Consider the following 20900-nt stretch of genomic DNA (forward strand, 5'->3'; position numbering starts at 1 on the left):
AAGTGTTTCTGTCAATGAAAAGAGGGTGCTCACAGGAGACTTTCTAAGTACGGCCATAAGTGCAAGTGTGGGATAGAATTAGAGACTTGTGCTTTTTGCATTACTGAGGTAGTACTTCCCTTATCACCAGCCGAGGAAGAAAGGGAAGCAGTCCCCACAGAGGAGCAAACCAAGGTGTCTGTATTTGTTGCATCCCAGTAAAGTTGTACAAGGACATCAGGTATCAGGTAGTGTTTTATTACATAAGCTATTTATACAGCGATATACAGGGGTGCCTTTCTGTCAGAATGGCAACCGTATTTACCGTCAGTTACCACCATCAGCAGCAAGATCACTTCCTGCCAAACTGAGGCAGTGGTGGTGGCACTTTGATGTCTTGACCTCTTTCCAGTTTCTTCTCACAGTCAACTAGATAATTGACCCCGTCAATGACAATCTGGACTAGCTCCACCTACAACAAGAGGAATAAAATAGTAGTAATAGAAGCTTTAGATGATGCTGTTAATAGAGGGAGGGAAAATTGGCTTGTACTGCAATGACAGCAGCTAAAACTATGAGTAAGGAAGGTCACGGCATAGAGATAACACCTCCTGTGGCCCAGGGAGTATGGGTTGTGCTGGTCTGGTGGAAACAGACAGTAGTTCTGTTCTACTGTTTGCTCTGGGTTTGGACCATCAGCAACAGAAATTTTCAAGTGGCCCCTAAACTTAAGTTCTCCAAATTCTGCTCCTACTTGTCTTCTTCTAGGAACAAAGCAAACAAACAGAAGTCCTTGTACAAAATGTTTAGGTGTGAGTTGAGAGACCTATTTTAAATGTGACCACTGTGAGGGTGTAGGATCCTCCCCAGATGTTTGCTGAGAAGTACCCCTGGTATAGCCAGGGGTGCCTGTCCATTTTGTTCCCCACATTCAATGTACCAGGATGAAGACAACGGAATACCAGTGCCGTGAGTGCTCAGCATCACTGGGCAGCTTTTGCTGAAGCAGAAAATGCCTGTGCTGTTTCTTCCCAGCTCCCAAGCCCATTCCACCCTGCAGGAGCGGGGGGTGAGCTATATGAGCACAGAGTCAGTTGGAAACTAACTGGGGGGGTGGTGGTGGTGGTTCAAGGCAAGGAAGACATGGGCTCATTGCCATGTTGCCTTGATTCACACTGGCCCTGACTGTTGCTGGAGGCACTGGAGGTTCACCACGTGGCTGAGACTGGGAGGATAGCAGAAATAACTGTTTGGCCACAGCCATTTAGACTGCCTGAGAAAGCTCGTCAAACCAGAGTTCTGTACTTCTTCACAAATGTGGCTCGGGACCTTATGTTCTCTTGCAGATGATCATGAACCCTGTAACAATGATTCATCAGCTATGGGTAAAGGTGTCCCACTCATCAGTGTGATGGTTTTGCTGAGGCAGTTTTTTGAAGCCCAGGACCTACGTCTCTGAAGAAGAGACATCATCCTAAACTCAGGCTGGCTCTACATCATCCATCACTCCTTTGTTTTCAGCTCTTGATTTACCCTGTCAGAGGCAGGATTAGCTCCAGGCCCAGAGCAGCATCAATATGTGCAATTTCATATGGCATGGGGTAGTGGTGTCCTTGTAATATTTTCCAAAGTGGCTGAAGAATACAAGATGGCTTGTCTCCAGCAGGCTTTCTCTACAGCTGGTGACATGCAAGGACCACAAGCCCTGTGGTATTGTTAGCCAGCTGGTTATAGTACTTATTCATCTTCATGAAGTGGTTCATTAGCAGCCTTTGATGACTGGCTTGTTAAAACAAAATGCAAAGACGAAATCCCATTGTCTTTTTATTGTGACAGTCACTAATTTTCAAGGGATTTCTGTTTACTATAAAGCATTTCAGTGGTTTAGCGGTTTATTTTGTTGTCCTTTATAGACCAGCTGTGTTGAGAAATCAGAGGTCTGAATTTGCAGCCTCCAGGAGAAAAGGAATTTCATATTAAGTTTGCATTGACCAGTAACTGCAACAAAGTGAAAACACAAACAATTTTGACTGGTACCTTTGGGAACATAACTCAGTTCTGCAAACACATTTACCACATAATGGAATTTATTTTATTATACACTGGGAAAATATGTCTTATAATAGAACATTTCTACCTCCTTGAGTTTGTCTTGTGTCACTTAGATTTCAAAATCTTCAGGGTAGGGATTGTGTCTTATCTATTGCCTGAATCATTTGAATCCTTGCTGTGTGAGGCATCACTGACTTCAGTGGATGTCTTCATATAAGCAAAAAATTTTGGCTTAGGACGCCTGTCAGTAGCACATGACATATTAATTAATCATGCCATGTAATCCTTTTGTGTTATTAGTGTCATTTTAGTATAAAGCACAGATGATGATGTCACATACTGTATTTGTAAATAATACAGCTTAATAGTTTTTCACTCTTACTTATTTCAATCTAGATCCAAAGGAACATAACTGTCTACATCTAACTCCAAAATTTAAAATTTCCAAACCCTTTGGCTCTGAAGAAGTTGAAAGGCATGACTGAATAAGAAAACACAGAAGACCTGACTTGTCTGTGTTCCAGTGACACAAAAGCCAAGGTAAGTGAGGAAGGGAAGCCAGCTGGCTGGCTGTGGACCAGTGTCAATCTCATTGTAACCCAGGTGCATTACCCCAGGGTTGTATTTGTGTTCTGAAAACTTTCCAAGAATCAGGCTGAACTTAGGTGTCACGTCTGTATCTAAGCTGCCAAAGCCTCTCAGCTGTGGTGCTCTGGATAAACACACCTTGACAGCATGCTTTTCTTCACAATGGAGTTTTGACTTGCAGCAAAGCCCAAGTGGAAGGTAATTAAAAGTTTGCTGCTGGGCAAGCAGGCAGTCCTTCAAATCCTGACGTGTACAAGCAGGTTGGCATCTGAGCCCAAATCATGTATCTCATTGCTAGTGGAGAAAAAGTGGTCCTCAGGAGACATCAGTCCCACCACTGCCTGCCCAGTTGAGCATAGCTGAGAGGTTACACACCTGGGGGGTGAAAGACATGTTTGATAGAAGGTTTGAACTTCTGTTTCCCATGTACTAGCAGAGTGCCCAAATCACTGGACTTACAGGGTCTTACAAGGTGAATATTTGTCTCAGTTGTTTTTGATGTGGGCAAGGGTGTACGCAGCCTGGTGTCATTGAGGAAAGGGAAGATGTAGTGGTGCCACACGGCTTACAACCCATACCTGGAGTTTGTCATGGGACCTGTAAGGGTTTGGCTCAGGCAGTGGGAGGAGGCTGCAACTCTTTGACATGACTGTTTCCACCCCGTTCCATCCAGTAGATGTGCTCTCAGAAGCTGTTCTGCTTTATAAAATACTTAAACATGAAACTGGAATGAGTTCTAGGACCTGAGTCTCCCAGCAGGGCAGCAGCACCCCAGGCTGTAGGGTCACTTCCACTCTCTGGCTCAACAAATTCAGACTGGATCAACAAACTCAGACTGAAACAGCTTCAAAACAAATGTCTGAGAGGAACTCATCTCATACAGGCTACAGCCCTACGGGGAGGGCTCAGAGCTGACAATTAAATCTTTGCCCTGATTTAAACCTAGCTGTCCCACATCTTCTGCTCAGTGCCACACAGAACAAGCAAAGATGGCACCAACTCCTCCTTTTCCATTATTTTGAAATGAAAGGACTGGCCTTGTCCTGCTGTCTAACTACAAAGAAAGTGCATGATTCTGAATACTAAAAGGACCACAACACGTTAAACTAGTCTTGCTTTCAGTGCCTGATTCCCTGGGTGGGTTAGAAGTCGATTCCTCCTCCTTTCCTCAACTTTTTGCAGGAGGTGCAGCAGGTACCTCTACCCAATGTGTAGAGCTAGCTCAGTGCCCTCTGTGCAGCTTACAAACATGTCTCATGTCCAGCACTGCAGAGACTACCAGGCAGACACTGATCTCATAGCTGAGCACTCCAGCAGGCAGACAGGTCTAACTGTTCGTGCTGTGATGCTGAGAAATCAGTGTCCTGAGTGATGTTTGTTCCCAATGCCAAACCTTCCCGGCACCTGTGTCCTCTCAGTGCAGATCCTCAGCACACGGTGCAGGTAGGTCATATTTGTGGAACTTGCTCAGAGTTAGTTTTTTTCATTGTCATAACAGGAACATTTTACAAGCACTTTGTGCAGATTAATATTTTTTCTTTGAGTAAGTGTTTCCATTAGACCACATTCATCAGGAGTAAAAGCTGCCATAGCTCCACTGAGGTCAGCGGAGCAAACCCAATCAGAGGGAAACTGACTCATATCATCACAGACCTGAGCTAAAAAGCAAGGGGGAAAAATAATGATAAAAAAAAGGTTACCTCTGAGCGACCCATGCGATCCAGATTGGAGATATCATATACATCTGCCACAGCTGCCGTGTCCACTCCACCAGTGCCACGCTTTTGCAGACGCAGGTTCTCCAGGATTTTTGGAAACCTGGGATCCTGTCAGAAGAAACAGGTTTGAGCTTATTGCCTTTTACCCTGTGTATTGTGCTGAATTGTTGCAATGCTATTATCCATGACTTAATAACATCTTCAGAAAGACAGACAAAGAGGGATAGTTTTCTCAGCCCTTGGATTACAGTCTGTCTTGATGGCAGTCTGCTGAGTAGATTGATTTCCATAACAAATACCTTAATTTGCAGAGTGAGAGTGTGTTCAATTAGTCGTGCATTATCCCAAGGACTTCGTTACATGATGCTGCCATGCAGTCACTGTAAGCTGTCATTTTTCATTTGCTTGTTTATAAATCAGAAGAGCTGACTTACGTCACTGGCCTTTTAAATGACTTATGTACCTTGCTAAGCTTGGGCAGCTTAACATGGACTCCAGCACGTAAACCAGTTCCCAGGTTGGAAGGACAGGTCAGAACATATCCGAGACGCTCATTCCACATGAATTCCCAGCCCCGTTCTTTAATTAATCTTTCCACCTATGATGAGGGGAAAAAAAAAAGCAAGTGACCAAGAAGAAAAGGGCAGCGCACAAAGGTCTTGTTTTAGGATATCTGCTTATAGCTGAGATTCTTTTCACTGGGTGTCTCTGTTGATGATGATCTTCACCTACACCAGTGGAGTTGCATAAATTTACTCCGGAGTACGGTCTCATTTGGACCTGGTGCGTATGTTTGCACTCATCAGGTACCAGGATCTCCAGTGCAAATGACGAGGATTTCTTCATCATTTCCTCACAACCACCACCTTGCAGGCTCTTTGTCATTTTATCACAAACCTGCCTGTCGTGGTGATTCGATTATAGCCTCAGCCCATGAAGCTGTATCTTCACATAAGAATTATGGCTTTTGCTACACGTTTCGAACCTTAGTATTTTTGGAGCTACACTGCAACACACAAGCCCAAAGGACTTGAACACTGTGAAGAGAACAAAAGGAGCTGAAGCTGAGTTTTTTGTGCTTTTCAAGGTGATACCCTTTCAGGGTAGGACATTTGACTTCTAAATGCCTAGTATTATCAGCCACACTTCCACTACAAGGCGAAAATGTAGCCTGTATACAACACTTTTCACTGTAGATGTAGACCTCTATCCAGATTAGAAAAGAAAGTGAAATAATTATCTGCAGAAAAATCACAAAAGTCTATTGACCATTGAGTTGGCTGGTACTCTGTTCACTTATCTACACCCTGGACTTCAGCAATCCAAAATACTATTTCAATTCAGTTCTTTTCTTCTCCAGAGGAGAATCAGATACACAAACTCGCTCATGCTTGTTTGACCACTTCCCATGGCCGGGTCCATAGGTCCACTTCTGTAGAACACGACCTAAGTGCTGCAGCAGAGGGAAAGCTGAGAACTGCATCTGCAAGCCATGTCACCTGGGTCACCACTCTATATTGGTCAGTCTCATGGGTGTATCTTAGAAACCTAACAGGTTCCAGTTAACCATCCCAAAGCCAAAGAGGCATCCATTAGGTGCTTTTACTTTTCTGTAAGTTCCCAAACCTACCACATATTCCAGCTTCCCTAGGGATGCTCTGAATTCCTTTGTTTCTACAATCAGAAGTTGTAGTTGCTGCTGTCCCTGCTTGGCCTTGCTTTTTTTGGTGGGGTTGTGAAGCGATATGGAAGAGGTGCACAGCTGTATTTGCTCTACTCTTGCTGGGGGGGTTCTGAGATGGGGCGTCTCTAGAAATCCAGAGGAGCTGTCTGTTAAGGGGAGATGGATGAAACAAGCGATCCAAGGCTGGCCCAATGTGCATTTCTGTACCCAGGAATAAAAGCACTGTGATGGAGACAAATGCTGTTCCTTCACATGTCAGATGAAGTGAGCATACCAAAGGGGAGAAATAACTGTTTTATGGAGACAGTTTCAAGCCAGTTTCAGTCTTGCATAGTTTAACCTCTAGGGTTTCATGGGGTTGTACCAAGCCATCCAGGAATGATGCGGACAAGAGTAGTGGAGAACAGTATTTGGCCACATCATCTGTTTTGCTGCACCTTGTTACATTGCCTGTGGGACACAGTAAAGACCTCTTTCTTGTTAGAGCAGCTTTTTCTATGCCAGAGCAGTACACAGGGCTGCGCTGAGCCCACAGCCCACCTGAGCCATACCTGGGTTGTCTGGACAAAACTGTGTTAACCCAGCACCAAGCCATGAGGACTTTTTTGTCTTTGTGAATAGATAGACCAGGATAAAATCCCTGGCTATCAGTTCTTAGCATTTTAATACAAACCCCTGTATCTCCCCAAAAGTGGCAGTGAGCCAAGGAATCCTAAGCCCTGAGTCCTGTGCACCACTTCAGCAGCATCCACTCTGCTGCCAGCATCAGGGATGAGAATCTGGAGGCTGGACCAAATAAATTCTTCATTCAAGCAGATCAAGCGATCCAAATAAAGTGCTTCGTTTGTGAATTCCCACAGCTCACAGGCACATCTATCTAAATATCCTGAAAATGGGATATTTATTTAGCCAGCCTGTGCTTAATATTTTAATGGAAAAGCTGGAAAGACATTTTATTCATTTTCCCCTAAAAATCAGCTAGCAATCTTCCCATGTTTCTTTCTTTAACTGCATTAGCATGGGTTACAATGCAGACTGGTGTTACTTCATTTTGTTGCTCCCAGAGATGTCAGTTCAGTGTGAACCGCAGGAGGCAGTGCTGACAACAGCCTTGACAATAAACAAACAGGAATAATAAACTCATCGAGATACTACCTCCTTTAAACCACGGCAAAATCTTTCAAACACACGTTTCATGTTGCCACCCTTCTCCATGGAGATCACCCTGGTGTGGTCCTCTTCATTAATCCAGATGAGAAATGTCTTGTCATGGTTATGCCTGGTTTAGAGGGGGTAAAAAAGAGTGTCTTTAAAAAGACAAAGACAAGCCCTGAAAAAGAATTTTCAGCATCCTTAGTGTTATCACAGTCTTTCAGGGCTCTGGAAAGGTTAAGTGCAGCAAAATAACATTTTTCTGCAGAGTTAAGGGTTTGAGCTCCTTTCACTGTTGGCCCCCCATGCCAATGGCATTACACTGGTTCACGGGCACAGTGAGAAGAGCAGTTTTTCTGATCACATCATGCTACCATGGTGCTGAGCGAGGACAAATGTGTTACCCACTAGCACAAGCACAGGGAGAAGCCAAACTGCATCCTCTATTGTTGGGGATGGTTTTTATTGTTCTTGGAGAAGTGTGAAGCTAGGAAAAAACCTTCATATTTACTTGCTGCTGGGGGCCGAGCAATATGTGCTTACTTAATTGTGTTCTCCCCTAAATCAAATCCCAATGTTCTCTGTATTGCTTGGTAGCACTGGATTGCCACATCAGTCAAGATACCTGTCCGAGGATGGCAGCTGCACATTGCTTCTGGACGAAGCATTAGTAAAGTTGGCTTGTCAGTCAAGATAAAAATGCCTGAAGATACCCACTCCTGCTTCTAACAGATCAGTTGTGGCTGGGGTTATTAAGTGCTGGGTCAAGCCTGAGATCACTTGGTTTTTTGGCTTTTTCTCCACTTTCTCTGTCATCTACCACAGCCTTTCTACAGCATGTAAAATGTAGCTCATCTTTTAGTGTGCCTCCTTTTTTGCAGTTGAACTTTGCCAGTGCAACACTGAACAGATGTAAACATTCTGTGTCCTGCCTTGTCTTCAGTCACATACAGATGTTCAGAGGAGAGCTTTCTGAATAGTCCAAGGATGGCCTGGCTGAGCTCCACCTTTAATTAACTAAGTCTCCCCATTGCTTTAAGGAATGTGGATGGAGGCCATGCAATGTAAGGAAAAACTTCTTTGCTTTGAGGGTGGCAGAGCTCTGGAACAGGCTGTATGGGGAGGCTCTAGAGTCTGTTTCTCTGGAGACATTCAAAACCCACCTGGACATGATCTTGTCCAACCTGCTCTAGGTGAACCTGCTCTAGCAGGGGGTTGGACTAGATGATCTCCAGAGGTCCCTTCTGACCTCCACCGTTCTGTGATTCTGTGATTCTTGGGTGCATTTGAACAGTACCATTGCCACCGATGAGGTCAGTGGGACTAGTCCCCAGTCCACAGGGACAGGATCACAATCAATATAAGCAAAGTAATTTCCAGAACGTGTACCTTTTCTGACAACAATTTCTTGCAAGAGAAAGGCAGGTTTTCCAAATGTGGCTTACTGACATACTTTCCAATCATGCTATTATTTTCTTCCAGTCTGTGTGATATTTCACATGTAAAACAAGCCAAAAACCAGGTCCGTATATTCAGGAGATCCCTGGATAGTGATTATATTGTTGGTACTTATTTGTTTGTAGAGACAGTGAATGGGATGCTTCAGCTTTGTCCTTCTCTTCCTCAGATTTAGATGGTGAGTAATTTGAAGCTAGCCGAAATAAAAAAATCCCCACAGATTTCCAGCAGGTCATCAGGTTTCATGGGTGATGAGTTTTCACAGTGCCTGGTCCTCAACAGAAATCGGATTTAGCTCATCACAGTAACAGTGGCTAAGCTTCTGAGCAGCCTGTGTTGTCAGACACTGCTCTGGGAATTAAAATACCGCTCTGTCTCTTGACGGGGAGGAGGGGGACAGGAATTTGCAATTGCAGTGTTCTGCAGCTGTAAAGCTAGTGGTTCCTAGCCGACAGCATGGCTACAATCTGGTGTTAGAGCTGCTTTCGTATTCTCAGCTCTGCTGACTGCATGGTGACTCACAGGTTCTTTCCCAAATCAAATTTTTATCTAGAAGTAGATAAAAATCCAAAGAAGGAGACACATGTATGATGCTGTGTTATGTGGATGATATTAGTGATGGCTTCTTAAATATAAAGGTTTTTACCCATTCTGTCATTCATTACTGGATTTTTTTTTAATTAATCAAGAAAACATTCTTTTCTAAAGCAAACTGAACATGCTGTGAGTATGGGGACAGAGTGACTGCAAGGTTAGGACAAGCAAGGATATTTGTAACACAATCTTTAGAACACAACATGAGCTTCTGCATGTCACTCAACATACCAGATTCCTCTGGCATCTGGCCAGTCACGTGCCATCCCAGCGCATGTTAGCAAAGGGGACACTGGTTTATCAAAGAGAAAATGATCCTGGACACCGAAATTGGCCCAAAGGGAGAGGGAGAGGGAGAGGGAGAGGGAGAGGGAGAGGGAGAGGGAGAGGGAGAGGGAGAGGGAGAGGGAGAGGGAGAGGGAGAGGGAGAGGGAGAGGGAGAGGGAGAGGGAGAGGGAGAGCGAAAACAAAATGAAATTCAAGTTTATTCAAGGAAGCAGTAAAATGCTGTCTAATATATTTTACGTGAAGGCAATCTACATACAATTAAATCACACAGTAAAACTTGTGAATTTGGCTCCTTTGTCTGCAAACCAAAAGCACTTTAGCCAGATGATTTTCTCTAGTCTTGCATATTCTTACTGACATTGGTAATATGATCATGTCTTGCCAAAAGCATTTTTCAAATGTAGGGATGAATGGGAGGTGGGGACCTAATACCACATACACACCCCGAAGGGGACTCTGGAGGGACCTGATGCTAGCACCAGAGGTGTTTTCTGCACGCAGACGTGTTTCAGGGTAGGAGAAGGCAATGAGTTCTTAAAGATATTTTAAAAAATTTAAAAATGCTGGTTCTGAAAAGATATTTCTCCAGCACAGAGATTTAGCAATTTATTCTGAACATGAAGTCAAAATAGGAATTAAATCAGTGCTAAGCTTGACCTTTTTAAAACACAGACTTATTCTGTTCCTTAACAGAGATGCTATTTCTGATTTAGTAAGTGTAGGACTTGCTGTGCCACCGCCTTGCCACATTCCAGATAATTTAGATTATTTTTTGACCGATCTGGTTTTCCCAAAGCAAATAAGCCTTTAATTTTCATGTGTGTGCTGATAATTAATGAGTTCAAAAATTCTCAAACACTGCCATATCAAATGCTGCATCAGTGTTTGGGTGGGTGTTTGGTGGTTATTTTTTTGTCTTGTCTTTTTTTTTAAACCTATGGTTTAATTCAGAATAGTGAGGCAAGCTATCCAGAATAAATATGATGTGGTAGACAAGTTGATATGCTTTACTTCTTTTTCCCCTTAGAGGAGAATTTTAGGTCTTACATCTTTGAATAACCTGTATTAGACATGATGAAGCGAGAACCCCAACTACACAGAAAGAAAAGGTATAGAGTTCTCTTTGCTCATCACGGTGGCACATAATTTTCTTCCTCAGCTTGCTCCATTCAACACCTTAACTTGAAAGAAAAAGCCCCTTTTTGCAAGAAAACAGCTGAGTATTAGTTTCCCTTCTGTGCACAAGACCCAAATCTGCAAAGCACTAAATTATTTCTGTGCTAAACACCATTCAGCCAAGACTGATTTGATCTTGCTGATATCAAATGGTGCTTATTAAAGGCTGGCAGAAAGCCTGATACCATAGAGGTTCAAGGTCCTAAAGCACTGAAGGAGATAAGCAATGGTGTAAGTTAAAGATGGAATCTGAGCTTACAACATTCAATGTCCTGATTTCTATAAATTTGCATTACCATAAAAACTAACTAAACAAGGTAAAATGCTGAATCGGTGAAGCCTGTTCCAATTCCCAGAGGACTTAGCCTTATACCATGAAGGAATTATATTCTACACACACCTCTGTGTAGAATCTTTGTCTGCTTTCTGAGGAGCTCTCTTCTCCTGAAAAAGGCAATGAAATAAAACCTACAGTAGGTCATCAACAGCTTGTCAATAAACATACTACTGATGACATTCAATTTAAAAAATTACTGACCTTACATCAGTGCTTATCTCCTGCTTAATCCGCACTGTGACACAGTTATAAATAGTTTTGTTACTTCATCAGTTCCCCTTTTTTGAATGTTATGGATTAATGTGCCATGAATATAGCTAACAGGGTACAGCCATTCCTTCGGATATCTAAAATGAACATTCAAGGTTTGTTTGACTTGTCTCATGCTGTGACAAAATTGGTGATGAAAATTCTTGTGTTTCCAGTGTGCTTTCCTGTTTCTTGTGTGACAGTGAAAGCTCTTGTTATGGGCCTGATCCTTCAAGTCCTTAAACACAGTTGTGGGACAGCAGGAAAGTCACCTGAGGGGTGCAGTTGGCTGCAGCCATTTGGGGGAAATTAGAATTAGTGTAGTTTTGATATAAAGAAGTTACAGCCAAAGCCCCCCAGCCTGACTCTTTATACAGATAATATATAATGCTTATCTTGATGTAATATTTGTACTTAGAATGGCTGTTAATACAGAAAACATCAATCTTTGCTCAAGGAAATGACTAAGAAAAAGTCCTGAATTTACTTCGTTATTTGCCTAAAGTGGTGGCAGAAGCCATAATATTTGATTTGGCACAGATCTTGATATCTTGACTATAACTCCATGTTTTGGACTGCACTGTTATGTGCTTAGTCAAAATATAGACCCTGGATGATTTGTCATTACATTAAAAATATTGACAGTCCATTAACTACTGGGTGACTGCTGTGATTGTCCTCTTTATCTATGCAGGAAAACACGTACCCCAAAGAAAGACTAAGAAAACCAAAAGTAAATGAAGGTGGTGTCAGCGTTGGAGCTATACTTACATCAATAAGCTGCTGCTGCTCCTTCTCAGTCATAGTGGTCAAGCTGTAGTACTTTCCAGAGAGGTCTCCTTTCAGCCCAGAGAGCGCCGTGACCACAACGTTCTCCACCTCTCTCCGCTCTGCCCTGGAGCAGGCAGGAGGAAGGCTGAGGCCCCGGATGCTGCGGCCAGTCCGCACCCGTGATGAGAGCACATAGCGCTCATCGAATTGACCTTGGGTAATCTGAAGGAGGAATGATTTCTTAGTTCACACACACACCCTCACCTAGTAGTCCATCATTAAAAAAACAAAATCCCATTGTAAAAAAAGAGGGGCATCTTTCTGCCCAGGCTTGATGACCTCTCCATGAGATTACAAATACTTAGTGTACTGGGAGCCCTTCAGAGTCTCAGACACCAGGAGGTATCTTTAGGAACAACCTGTGTCTTTGACTGAAAGAATGTGGCAGAGTAACAAGCTAGTGCTTCATGGTCCCAAGATAAGAAGGCATCTGCGTGGCTTTGGAAACATGGATATGGGCAGAGGCAGTGGGCCAGGTAAGGAAGATTCTTTGAAAGAGGAAATCCTCAAAAGATCCTAAACCACAGTGTAGTTGAACTGTGAAGGAAATATTAAGCACATAAGGTTTGATCACGCACATATGGGCATATTGGAGTTGACACCTGCTTTCATTCCAATCCTTAGACACATGGTTATCTGTAAGCTGATGGACAGACCCACAGTGCCAAGTGAGACTGTGGCGCAAATGCTTATTACAGCTGGGACTGATTCCTCTGCTAGGAACAAGGCAGGGTTGCAGCTGTCATGCTGATAGGGACCTGAGCAGCATCTTGCTTTCCTTAACTCCAAAACGAGCACCTTTGGAGTTGGATCAGGAAAAAGAAAAGTACTATTGAATACAATATCATTACTGTAAGATGGAGCCCTGGGCCTTTATTGTCTCATTATTTAATTCAGTCCTACCTTGGATGCATCCAGGTCCGTGTGGTGCTTCATTGTCCGTGGATCATAGCCATTATGTCTCACTTTAATGACAGGGTCAAAAATCTCAGCAAACACCTATGGAGTCAAGAGAATCTAGAGAGAGTCTGCAGCACCACAGAAATTCTTCAATGCACTGGCTTCAGCCACGGGAGAAGTTCCCTGGTGCAGATTCCCGGGTGACAGATGTAAAGGGGGCTTTGCAAATGCAGACGGGGGTAGATAAGAAAGGAGGGGGTGCTTTAGACCTAGACAGTGCTCTGTAGTGGTTGCTTGTCTTCACAACAGAAAGAAGGTGCAATTTCACCTTTCTTAAATTACAGGCTTACGCTAGTTACCACACATACTGGCAACCAGATAAGGTTTCAGGATGTATTACCAATGAGAACACACACTCAAGTCCCCCAGCAGCTTGCTTCTTGGTTTTAGGCCACAGAGGACTGCCCTGTGTCTTCACTGCTAGGATTCTTGTGTATGATACTAGTCCTTGTTACAGCCACTTGGCTCAGGTGTGTCAGCACCAGTCACCACCACACCGTCATGCAGATGAGGAACAGTGGCAGTGGCACGTCTGAATGAGTAAACTGAGCCACAGGAGTTGATAGCCCAGAGTGTCAGGTGTCCCAGTCCACCCTCAGCAGCCCAGTGTTAGGGATACTGTTAGGAGACTATATAATAATAGGTGTCATTGGAGATAGACTGAAGGGAGCAGAGAACAGAGGTCAATTAAAATAAGGATTTTCTTCTCTTTTGCTCTTATTTCAGAGTTAAATAAGCCTGTCTGCCCTAATGCTATCAGTCCAGTTTTCACCATGATCCAAAAGCTGTGGCTTAATGTCTGGCTCTTCTCAGAAGACATTTTTGTTTCACTTGTGCTTCTGCTGTTCCACAACATAGTTTCCACATTACCTTTATTTTGTGTGTCTCAGGGTTGCATAGTTTTGCTGTAAACTAAGTTTAGTCATAGGAAGGAGGGCAGCTGGTGGAGGCAGGTAGCAGCTGTTCCCAAGCAGCTGCATTTTACTAACTTCACTTGCAGCAGAGAGGACATCTGTATTAACACCTCCTGTCATGCATTTGCTAATGTGGAAGAGCAAGAAAAACACCATCTTTATGCACATGGCCTGCCCCTTATGTAGTCTGTGGGATACAATTTGTTTTAGGAGCTCATACTCTACGGGGAATCCATCTTCATCTAACAAGATCTTGTGAACGGTATCATGAAATCTTAACCAAATATGACAGTATTGGGGAAATCTCTTACCTCGTAGGATTCTTCATCACCTGCGACCATGCCAACAGTTTTAATGAATGGGTGGCCAGGATTGTCAACCCCAGTTTGGATGCACTGATCTAGAGAGTAGCCGTTGGGAGTCAGTTTGTCCCTTAGCCGAGAGTAAATGGCTGGTGTGAGGCACTCAGCCATGCAGTTGTTATGTTTGCGGAGATCAGGGTAGTCTGCACTGAAGAGAAGAAGAGTCCCAGGCAATTAGTGTGGCACGTTTGAAGAGTAATCCTTGCTAGTTGATGAAGCTGTTAAAGAGATCGTGGGGTACAGGGTACACAGCATGGTTTAAGAGTATAGTTAGTTCTTTGTTTATATGATGGATTGGATTTTAGGAAGGAAAAAAGATTCAGGTCACTTGAAGGTACCCCACATTGCACACTGGTGGGTGGGCCACCACCCCAACAGCCAATTGCAGCTTTCTGCTACTTGGGGCCATCAGGAAGATGAATCCCAAAGAGCTCTGGAAGTGTACTAATCCCCATTAAATATCTGCGGAGACACTCTTGCTCAGAAATAAAAGAGCTCTAACATTGTTTTGCTAAAGTAGAAGGGGAATTAAGTTTAGCTGAAGAAGTTCTCTGTAATTGGGAGCCCTGGTGCTTCCACAGCTTCATGGACATCAGTGGGACTGTCTGATCTATGTCACCTGAGAAACTTGATTCTTCTACAATATCTGGGTTTGCTTTAATGGTGTTATTATTTACAGAAAGCTGCATGCTGTATTAAGACAAGAATAATAAAAGATGTTATGCTTTAGCAAGGCATTTTTGTGACTGAGTCAGACCACCTGCAGAGAAGAAGGTCTGTAATTAGTTTCTGATCATCAGTCAGCCAGTTTGTAACAGAATTACGAGTATTTCAAGTACAGCAGCTATATGGGAGATTTCTTTACCACTTGCATAATGAAAATATTTTCACATTTCCTCATGGTAGAGTCCATCCAGTCAGCCAATTATGTTGAGTTGCAAAGTGTTCAATAGCTGATGAGGTAAATAAGGACTTAATACAGTGCTCAGCTTAAAATTTAAAACATTTCTTCAGCTTGTTATTGTTCTGCAGTGGATTTTTTTTTATTGTTGATACTATCTCACATCCCTGCTTTCTGTTGTTGAAGGCCATTGTTGGTGATACCTAAAACTGGGGTTATTAATAAAAGGTGCTGTTTTTCAGGTCACACAGCCCATGGACAGACACACAGATGGCGAAGTCACGTGAGGAGTCTGTAGCTTTGGCAAGTATCTCCTTCCTCCGAAAAGTTAATTGTTGCTCCCTAGCCCTGTTAACAGGGTGCTGTGCTCAACTGACTGCCTAATCCCAAGCCCTTACCTTGGAGGGAAGAGTTTCCGTTTCTCATGAACAGCAGCCGTCACATTTTGTTGGTTGAGGAGGTACCCAGTGGTCAGCACTCCTGTGCCTGCGGCTGCAAATAGTGCAGTTGTTGCACGGCCAGCCAGGAGACGACAGAAGGTGCTAGCCATTCCTTTCTGGATGCGATGCCTGGAAGAGAGGACAGTCCAGTGTCAACCGTAAGTCCTCATGCAGTGGAAATGACAAGTAAACCCTCACTTTAAATGTCAGCCTAGAGAAGAAATTTATTATTAATTTGCACTTAAATAGTGTGTTCAGAAAAATGGTTAGTATTTATATGTATTTCTTCTATACAAGTTTTTTCTGTTTGTTTGTTTGTTTTATTTTACTAGGATTATGTTTGGAGTACAGGAAATCTCTGCCTAGGAGAGAAAATGGCATGTTCTGTGAATGTCTGAAGAAATAAGTAGTCTTTAGGAAATGGGCATGAAAGATTTACGAGAAAACACAACCTTTCCCCCTGCTTCAGTTGTTTTTTCAAAGTTTTTAAAAATAAATTGTTTATACAATCTCTTCACCGATCTTCCAGGGGTTAAATTAAACACCTCAAAGCATTTGGTTTTATTTTCAGTGAGCAAAGTGTTCTAATTTCCATCAAATTTCATGTAACTCTGGGTTAGTTAGCCTCAAACCTTCTGCTTCTTTGCCTTTTCCACTCCTGTCTAAAGACAAATGCCATGTTGCTTCTGTATCTTCTCACTTGGTAAAAAGAACTCATCTGCTTGTGTGGTTTTCTGTTGCAAAGCAAAGTATCTTAGTCATTAGTCACACATGCGAGATGTGAAACACAGGTGTGTTTCAAGGTGGAGAGTAATTTGTTTCATGTCCTGTATCTTGTTTAAAAAATTTTAAACCTGAATTTCGTTATTCTGTCTCCTGTATGCCTTTGAAATGCAAGATACATTTATCTAACTTGTATTCCAGAGAAAGGTGCTGACTGTTTGACAGAGATGTCAATATTTTTTTTACTGCAACAATTTCCCTAAAACAGAAACGGGGAGAGACAACACAAAAAGGTTGGTTTTTGGTTTTTTTTTTCTGTTAGGAATACATTATGATTTCCTCTGCAGTTCCGAGTCCTCAGAAGGTACTTGCACAGCACTAGAAGTATAATGAATTATGTGCTGACACCATGCTGGGACAGGAGGCAGATGATCTGCCATAGCCTTACCTTACCTCTGTGACTAGCTCCCCTCCATCTGTGATTTTGTTTAGGTGAGAGATGCAGGACAGAATCTCGTGCCTGAAACAGGATTTCTCGTTCCCGAAATGCAGAGGGAAAATGTTTGTAAATCAAATTCAAAGATGAGGTTTGTGGTGGAGGTTTTTTGTGTTGCTTTCTTTTCTGTGTATTTAGCAGGTAGTTCTCATGCCTCTTACAGGATAACATCTCCATCCTATGCTCTAAAAATATTGGCCTATTACTAATCTACACAGAACTATTATTGTTATTCCTAAGTGTCTGAGAAACAATTAATTTATTTTCATAGGAGCTGTATCTATTTATAGTTCTGTTTCATGGATGCCACCTTCACTGCAAGGAATTGGCTGACAGTCAAAATGCTGTCCTGAGAACTAGAAGCCATATCAAAATCCCACTGCAAATGATGACATTACTTCAATGACCCCAGGCACTCATCAACATCTCCACCAGCCTGGATTTTTTTGGAGCTTCTAAATCCTGTGTCATTTTAAGGGACAAATCTGGTCTGTTCATCTGATTAAATTAGAGGAATCATGTGCAGTATGTGTTTAGAAGAAGCATGAGGCACAGCAGTATAATTATAATGCTTCAGAAATAACCAGAGCAGTGCACCTATTAACTACAGCGTGTACCACAGCCTAACAGGTAGAGCTAACAGCCTTGGACAGGTCATTATATTTAGCCATGTCTTCTATCTCCCAGCAAGGCTGTGCTGCGTTGTTTGCTGTTTTCCTATAGCCTCCGTTCCTTGTACTAATGCAATGTGACGAAAAAGTCCCATCCAATGTAACAGCAGCTATTGATTGACTGGCTGCATATTTTTCTACCTTCAAGCCTTTTCCATTTAAGGATGCACAACAGATAGAAGCAATGCCCCAGCCAGAAAGTTATTGTCTGGATCAGCCCAGTGTTGTGGTCTGGGACTGGAAGGTAAGCATGGTGTGCTCTTCTCTAGGCACTTGGCGTCTGGAGGAGCTGAGAAGTACACAGGAGCTCTGCAAGGGTGAAGGATGCTAGAAGGTGCTCTCTGTGCTTTCATTGGAAGACTAACTGTGCTCTCTGAAGCTCAGAAAGCTCAGAGTTGTTTAGCTGCTGATTTGGTGCTTCTTGTATCCTTCCCTTTGCCCTTGCAACAGCTACTGGTTAAGAGAGGCCCAATCCTGAGAGCAGCTGAGCAGAGCAAACCTTTTGCAGAATGTGGTATGATGACTATTCTGGCTTATACCCTGAGTGGCTGCGGGTAGCTTGGCATCCTTGACTTTCAGGCTGAACTACACTGAGTGCCTGGGGTATAGGGTTGTAATAGAAATCAAAGCCTGTGAACAGAAAGCAAAATAAACCACCTCGAAGAAGAAATGCATGAACCTGGGGGAAAAGAACCAGTCTGAAAAAGCAGAAACACTTCTTTGGTAAACTCAGATGGTGAAGGCTCTGTGCTGTGGCTGATCTGAGAAATACAGGGACATTGTACCTTATTTCTGCTGAATGAGTATGAGGACCCCCTTCTCACTTGTATTTATGCCCTTTTTTGTCTGGATGTGCAATGCTGAGCTTTCATCCCTGAAGCAGACCCTCTCAGCTTGGACAGTTTCATTGTCCCCTTCTACTTAGTTCAGACATTTTTCTCACCATTTCAAGGTCTGATACATTAAATGGGTCTGTGCCTTTGGGACAGAATGACTAACTTGTGGACACCTGATCAAAGGCAGATTTTATGCTCATAAAATTATTTTCCTTTTTGAGTTTCAAGGAAGTCCCTCAATGCAAGTATTTTTTTTGTTGGCAATGTTATCTTCCATTGTGCTGTGTGCCTTGTCCCCAGGACATTCTTGCATTGTTGGATCACAGAAAACATTTCCCTTACCCTGAGGCAGGCTCCACTTTACCTGACAAATGCTTCTGTAACAGCTCTTAAAAGCCTCCAACACTGGAAATGCCACAGCCTGCAGGTTATCTACCTAAAAAAAAACCCCAAGAAAACCAACCAAACAAACCCTCAGAGTAAGACAGGCTTTTTTTTTTTTCTTTTTTTAAAAAAACTATTATCTAACTACACATCTCTTCTTAGAATTGAAGCCCATCACTCCTCATTCTTCCCCAAACTTTGCACTTCTGTAAGCAGAAGTTCAGTTGCTGTCTTTACCGGTAAGTGCCTCAGCTTTTTAAACCCAGTTCATTACTGCAGAAAAGGTGACTCTGCTGAGAAGGTGACCTGACAAGCATCAATCACAGCATCAGGCAGCTGCTGCCTGCAGGAACTGGGAGACGACAGCTGGCCTGATCTTCTGCTCCTTAGGTAGGACCTTCTGACTGCAGCATGGCATTGCCATCACAGGGACCATCATTTGTGACTGTCAAATGCAAAGGGTCTAGGGGAACATGAAAGTTAGAATTTCTTATGAGAAGAAAAACATCACCTGGGCTGCTGCGGAAAGGTGACTGTAATTCTTTCTATCAAAATGGTGTAACATCTCTTGCCACAAGGGTGGGCTCTGGTTCTGAATAGAAATGCATATAAAACTGCAGCACAAACTGAGTCCACGTTACGCCTTGCATAGGTAGTCCACATGCAATTAAAACAGCACACATAGTCAAAAACCTGGTGTACAAGTTCAGCAAACTGCGTAACCTGGGTGCATAGTGAACTTGATTTTTTATTTGACAGAAACAAGACCATTTTGGTTTGGTTTTCACTTTTTTCCCCCTAAAAATAGCATGATACCAAAGTAGTGCATTGCTTCAAAACAAACATTTCAAAGAAATCCATTTTGAAAGAGTCTGAACAGGACAGTCTTAAACTAAAAAAAATTCTCATCAAAGCTGTTTGTCAAATCTGACTTCAAATCGTTAACAGATTCAGCTGTTTTTTTTCCCCCGTAGAAAATGTCAAATTGCCCTAACAATAAGACTGCACCATCACCACCTCTGTGGATTCAGAGAAATGTAATTATCCCAGCTAAAGGTGTTGTTAAAGGTGTAAGGTTTTTCTGAGAATGCTTTACCAGAAATACCATGCTGTGACTTAGGTTTCACGGCAGACTATCATTAGACCTCCACTGTAAGGGTTTCGCTTTCATCAGAGAAAATTAACTGCTGCACAGTCTAGAAAATGAAGGTGCACACTTTTCTTTTGTAGGAGTTTCATTAGGCTGATCCCTTGTGCTCATGATGGTAGAAAATCCATTTTCTACCCTTCTTCTCAGAGCCCAGCTGGGAAGGGAAAAGATTAATTTTTCAAGATCAGAACTTCTGTGATTATCATTTTTTTAACCTGTGAAAAGGGATTGAGTGCTCACTGTGCTGATTGGGTGTGCTGGAAGGAAAAGACCTGCATTAGGAAAGCATCTGTCTTGCATTTAAAACTATTGAGAGCATGGTCTGTAGAAGATAAAGTGTTAATCAACCTGAGATAAAAAAGGTTAATAAAACTCTTATTTTTGCCCTGCATTCTTTTTCTTCAGTTTGAATCACTGGCCTTTGTTATTACTTTAATCAGTTTTTTGTAGAAGTTGCTACTCATTATTTGTTTCACATGTCACTACTTAATAACTAGCATTTTTTTATGTCTCTCCATCATAATTATTTTCAAATTTATTAATAGCTCTTCAGCTCTTCCCTGAAGTCTTTCCATTTTGTTTCATCCTCAAGATCCCCCTGATACCGGAATGGTCCTGTTGTTCCTGTAATGGTTGTACCAGGTCTCCAAAATGGAAGAGCATCCCTGTGTCTACGAAATAGCTTTTGCATTTGGAAATCACACCAGCCCCTTGGGACTGGAGTGGTTCGCTAGAAGTGCTCTCCATGGTCATTGCCTGCCAAGTGCTGGCCCCTTTTTTGGAATCACTCGGTTCCCTGAGCCGCGGGTGACTGCAGTCCTCAGCACGGCCGGGGGAGCTTCCTGATGGGAGCAGTATCTGATAACGGACACAGATACGCTTCTGAGTGAGGTTATGTAATGGGGCTATCGGCAACAGCAGGAACCTGCTTAACTTCAGTCCCAGCAATTTTTTTTT

At 42.8% G+C, this 20900-nt stretch overlaps 1 protein-coding gene across 1 annotated transcript; it reads right to left on the reverse strand.

Moving 5' to 3' along the window:
- Nucleotides 1-223: 223 nt before the first annotated feature.
- Nucleotides 224-15793, reverse strand: LOC104498955 (creatine kinase S-type, mitochondrial). Its single transcript, XM_010142400.1, has 9 exons — nt 15642-15793; nt 14292-14490; nt 13010-13105; nt 12047-12268; nt 9457-9542; nt 7177-7300; nt 4801-4935; nt 4320-4445; nt 224-451 (listed from the first exon to the last, which is right to left on the reverse strand). The coding sequence occupies exons 1-9, from the start codon at nt 15791-15793 to the stop codon at nt 332-334; spliced, it is 1260 nt and encodes a 419-aa protein (XP_010140702.1). The 3' UTR covers nt 224-331.
- Between the last annotated feature and the right edge of the window lie 5107 nt (nt 15794-20900).

Source organism: Buceros rhinoceros, unplaced genomic scaffold, assembly GCF_000710305.1.
Source record: "Buceros rhinoceros silvestris isolate BGI_N320 unplaced genomic scaffold, ASM71030v1 scaffold14448, whole genome shotgun sequence".
In the NCBI taxonomy this organism is placed as follows: Eukaryota; Metazoa; Chordata; class Aves; order Bucerotiformes; family Bucerotidae; genus Buceros; species Buceros rhinoceros.

What these genes read in the sequence shown, in the direction of transcription:
- LOC104498955 (XM_010142400.1), bottom strand. Translation starts at nt 15,793, where the DNA reads ATGGCTAGCACCTTCTGTCGTCTCCTGGCTGGCCGTGCAACAACTGCA. An exon ending in TTTGCCGTGGTTTAAAGGAG is followed by an intron (nt 4,936 to 7,176) that starts GTAGTATCTCGA and finishes CCCTCATCATAG; the next exon opens with GTGGAAAGATTAATTAAAGA. An exon ending in AGCTGCCCAAGCTTAGCAAG is followed by an intron (nt 4,446 to 4,800) that starts GTACATAAGTCA and finishes TTCTTCTGACAG; the next exon opens with GATCCCAGGTTTCCAAAAAT.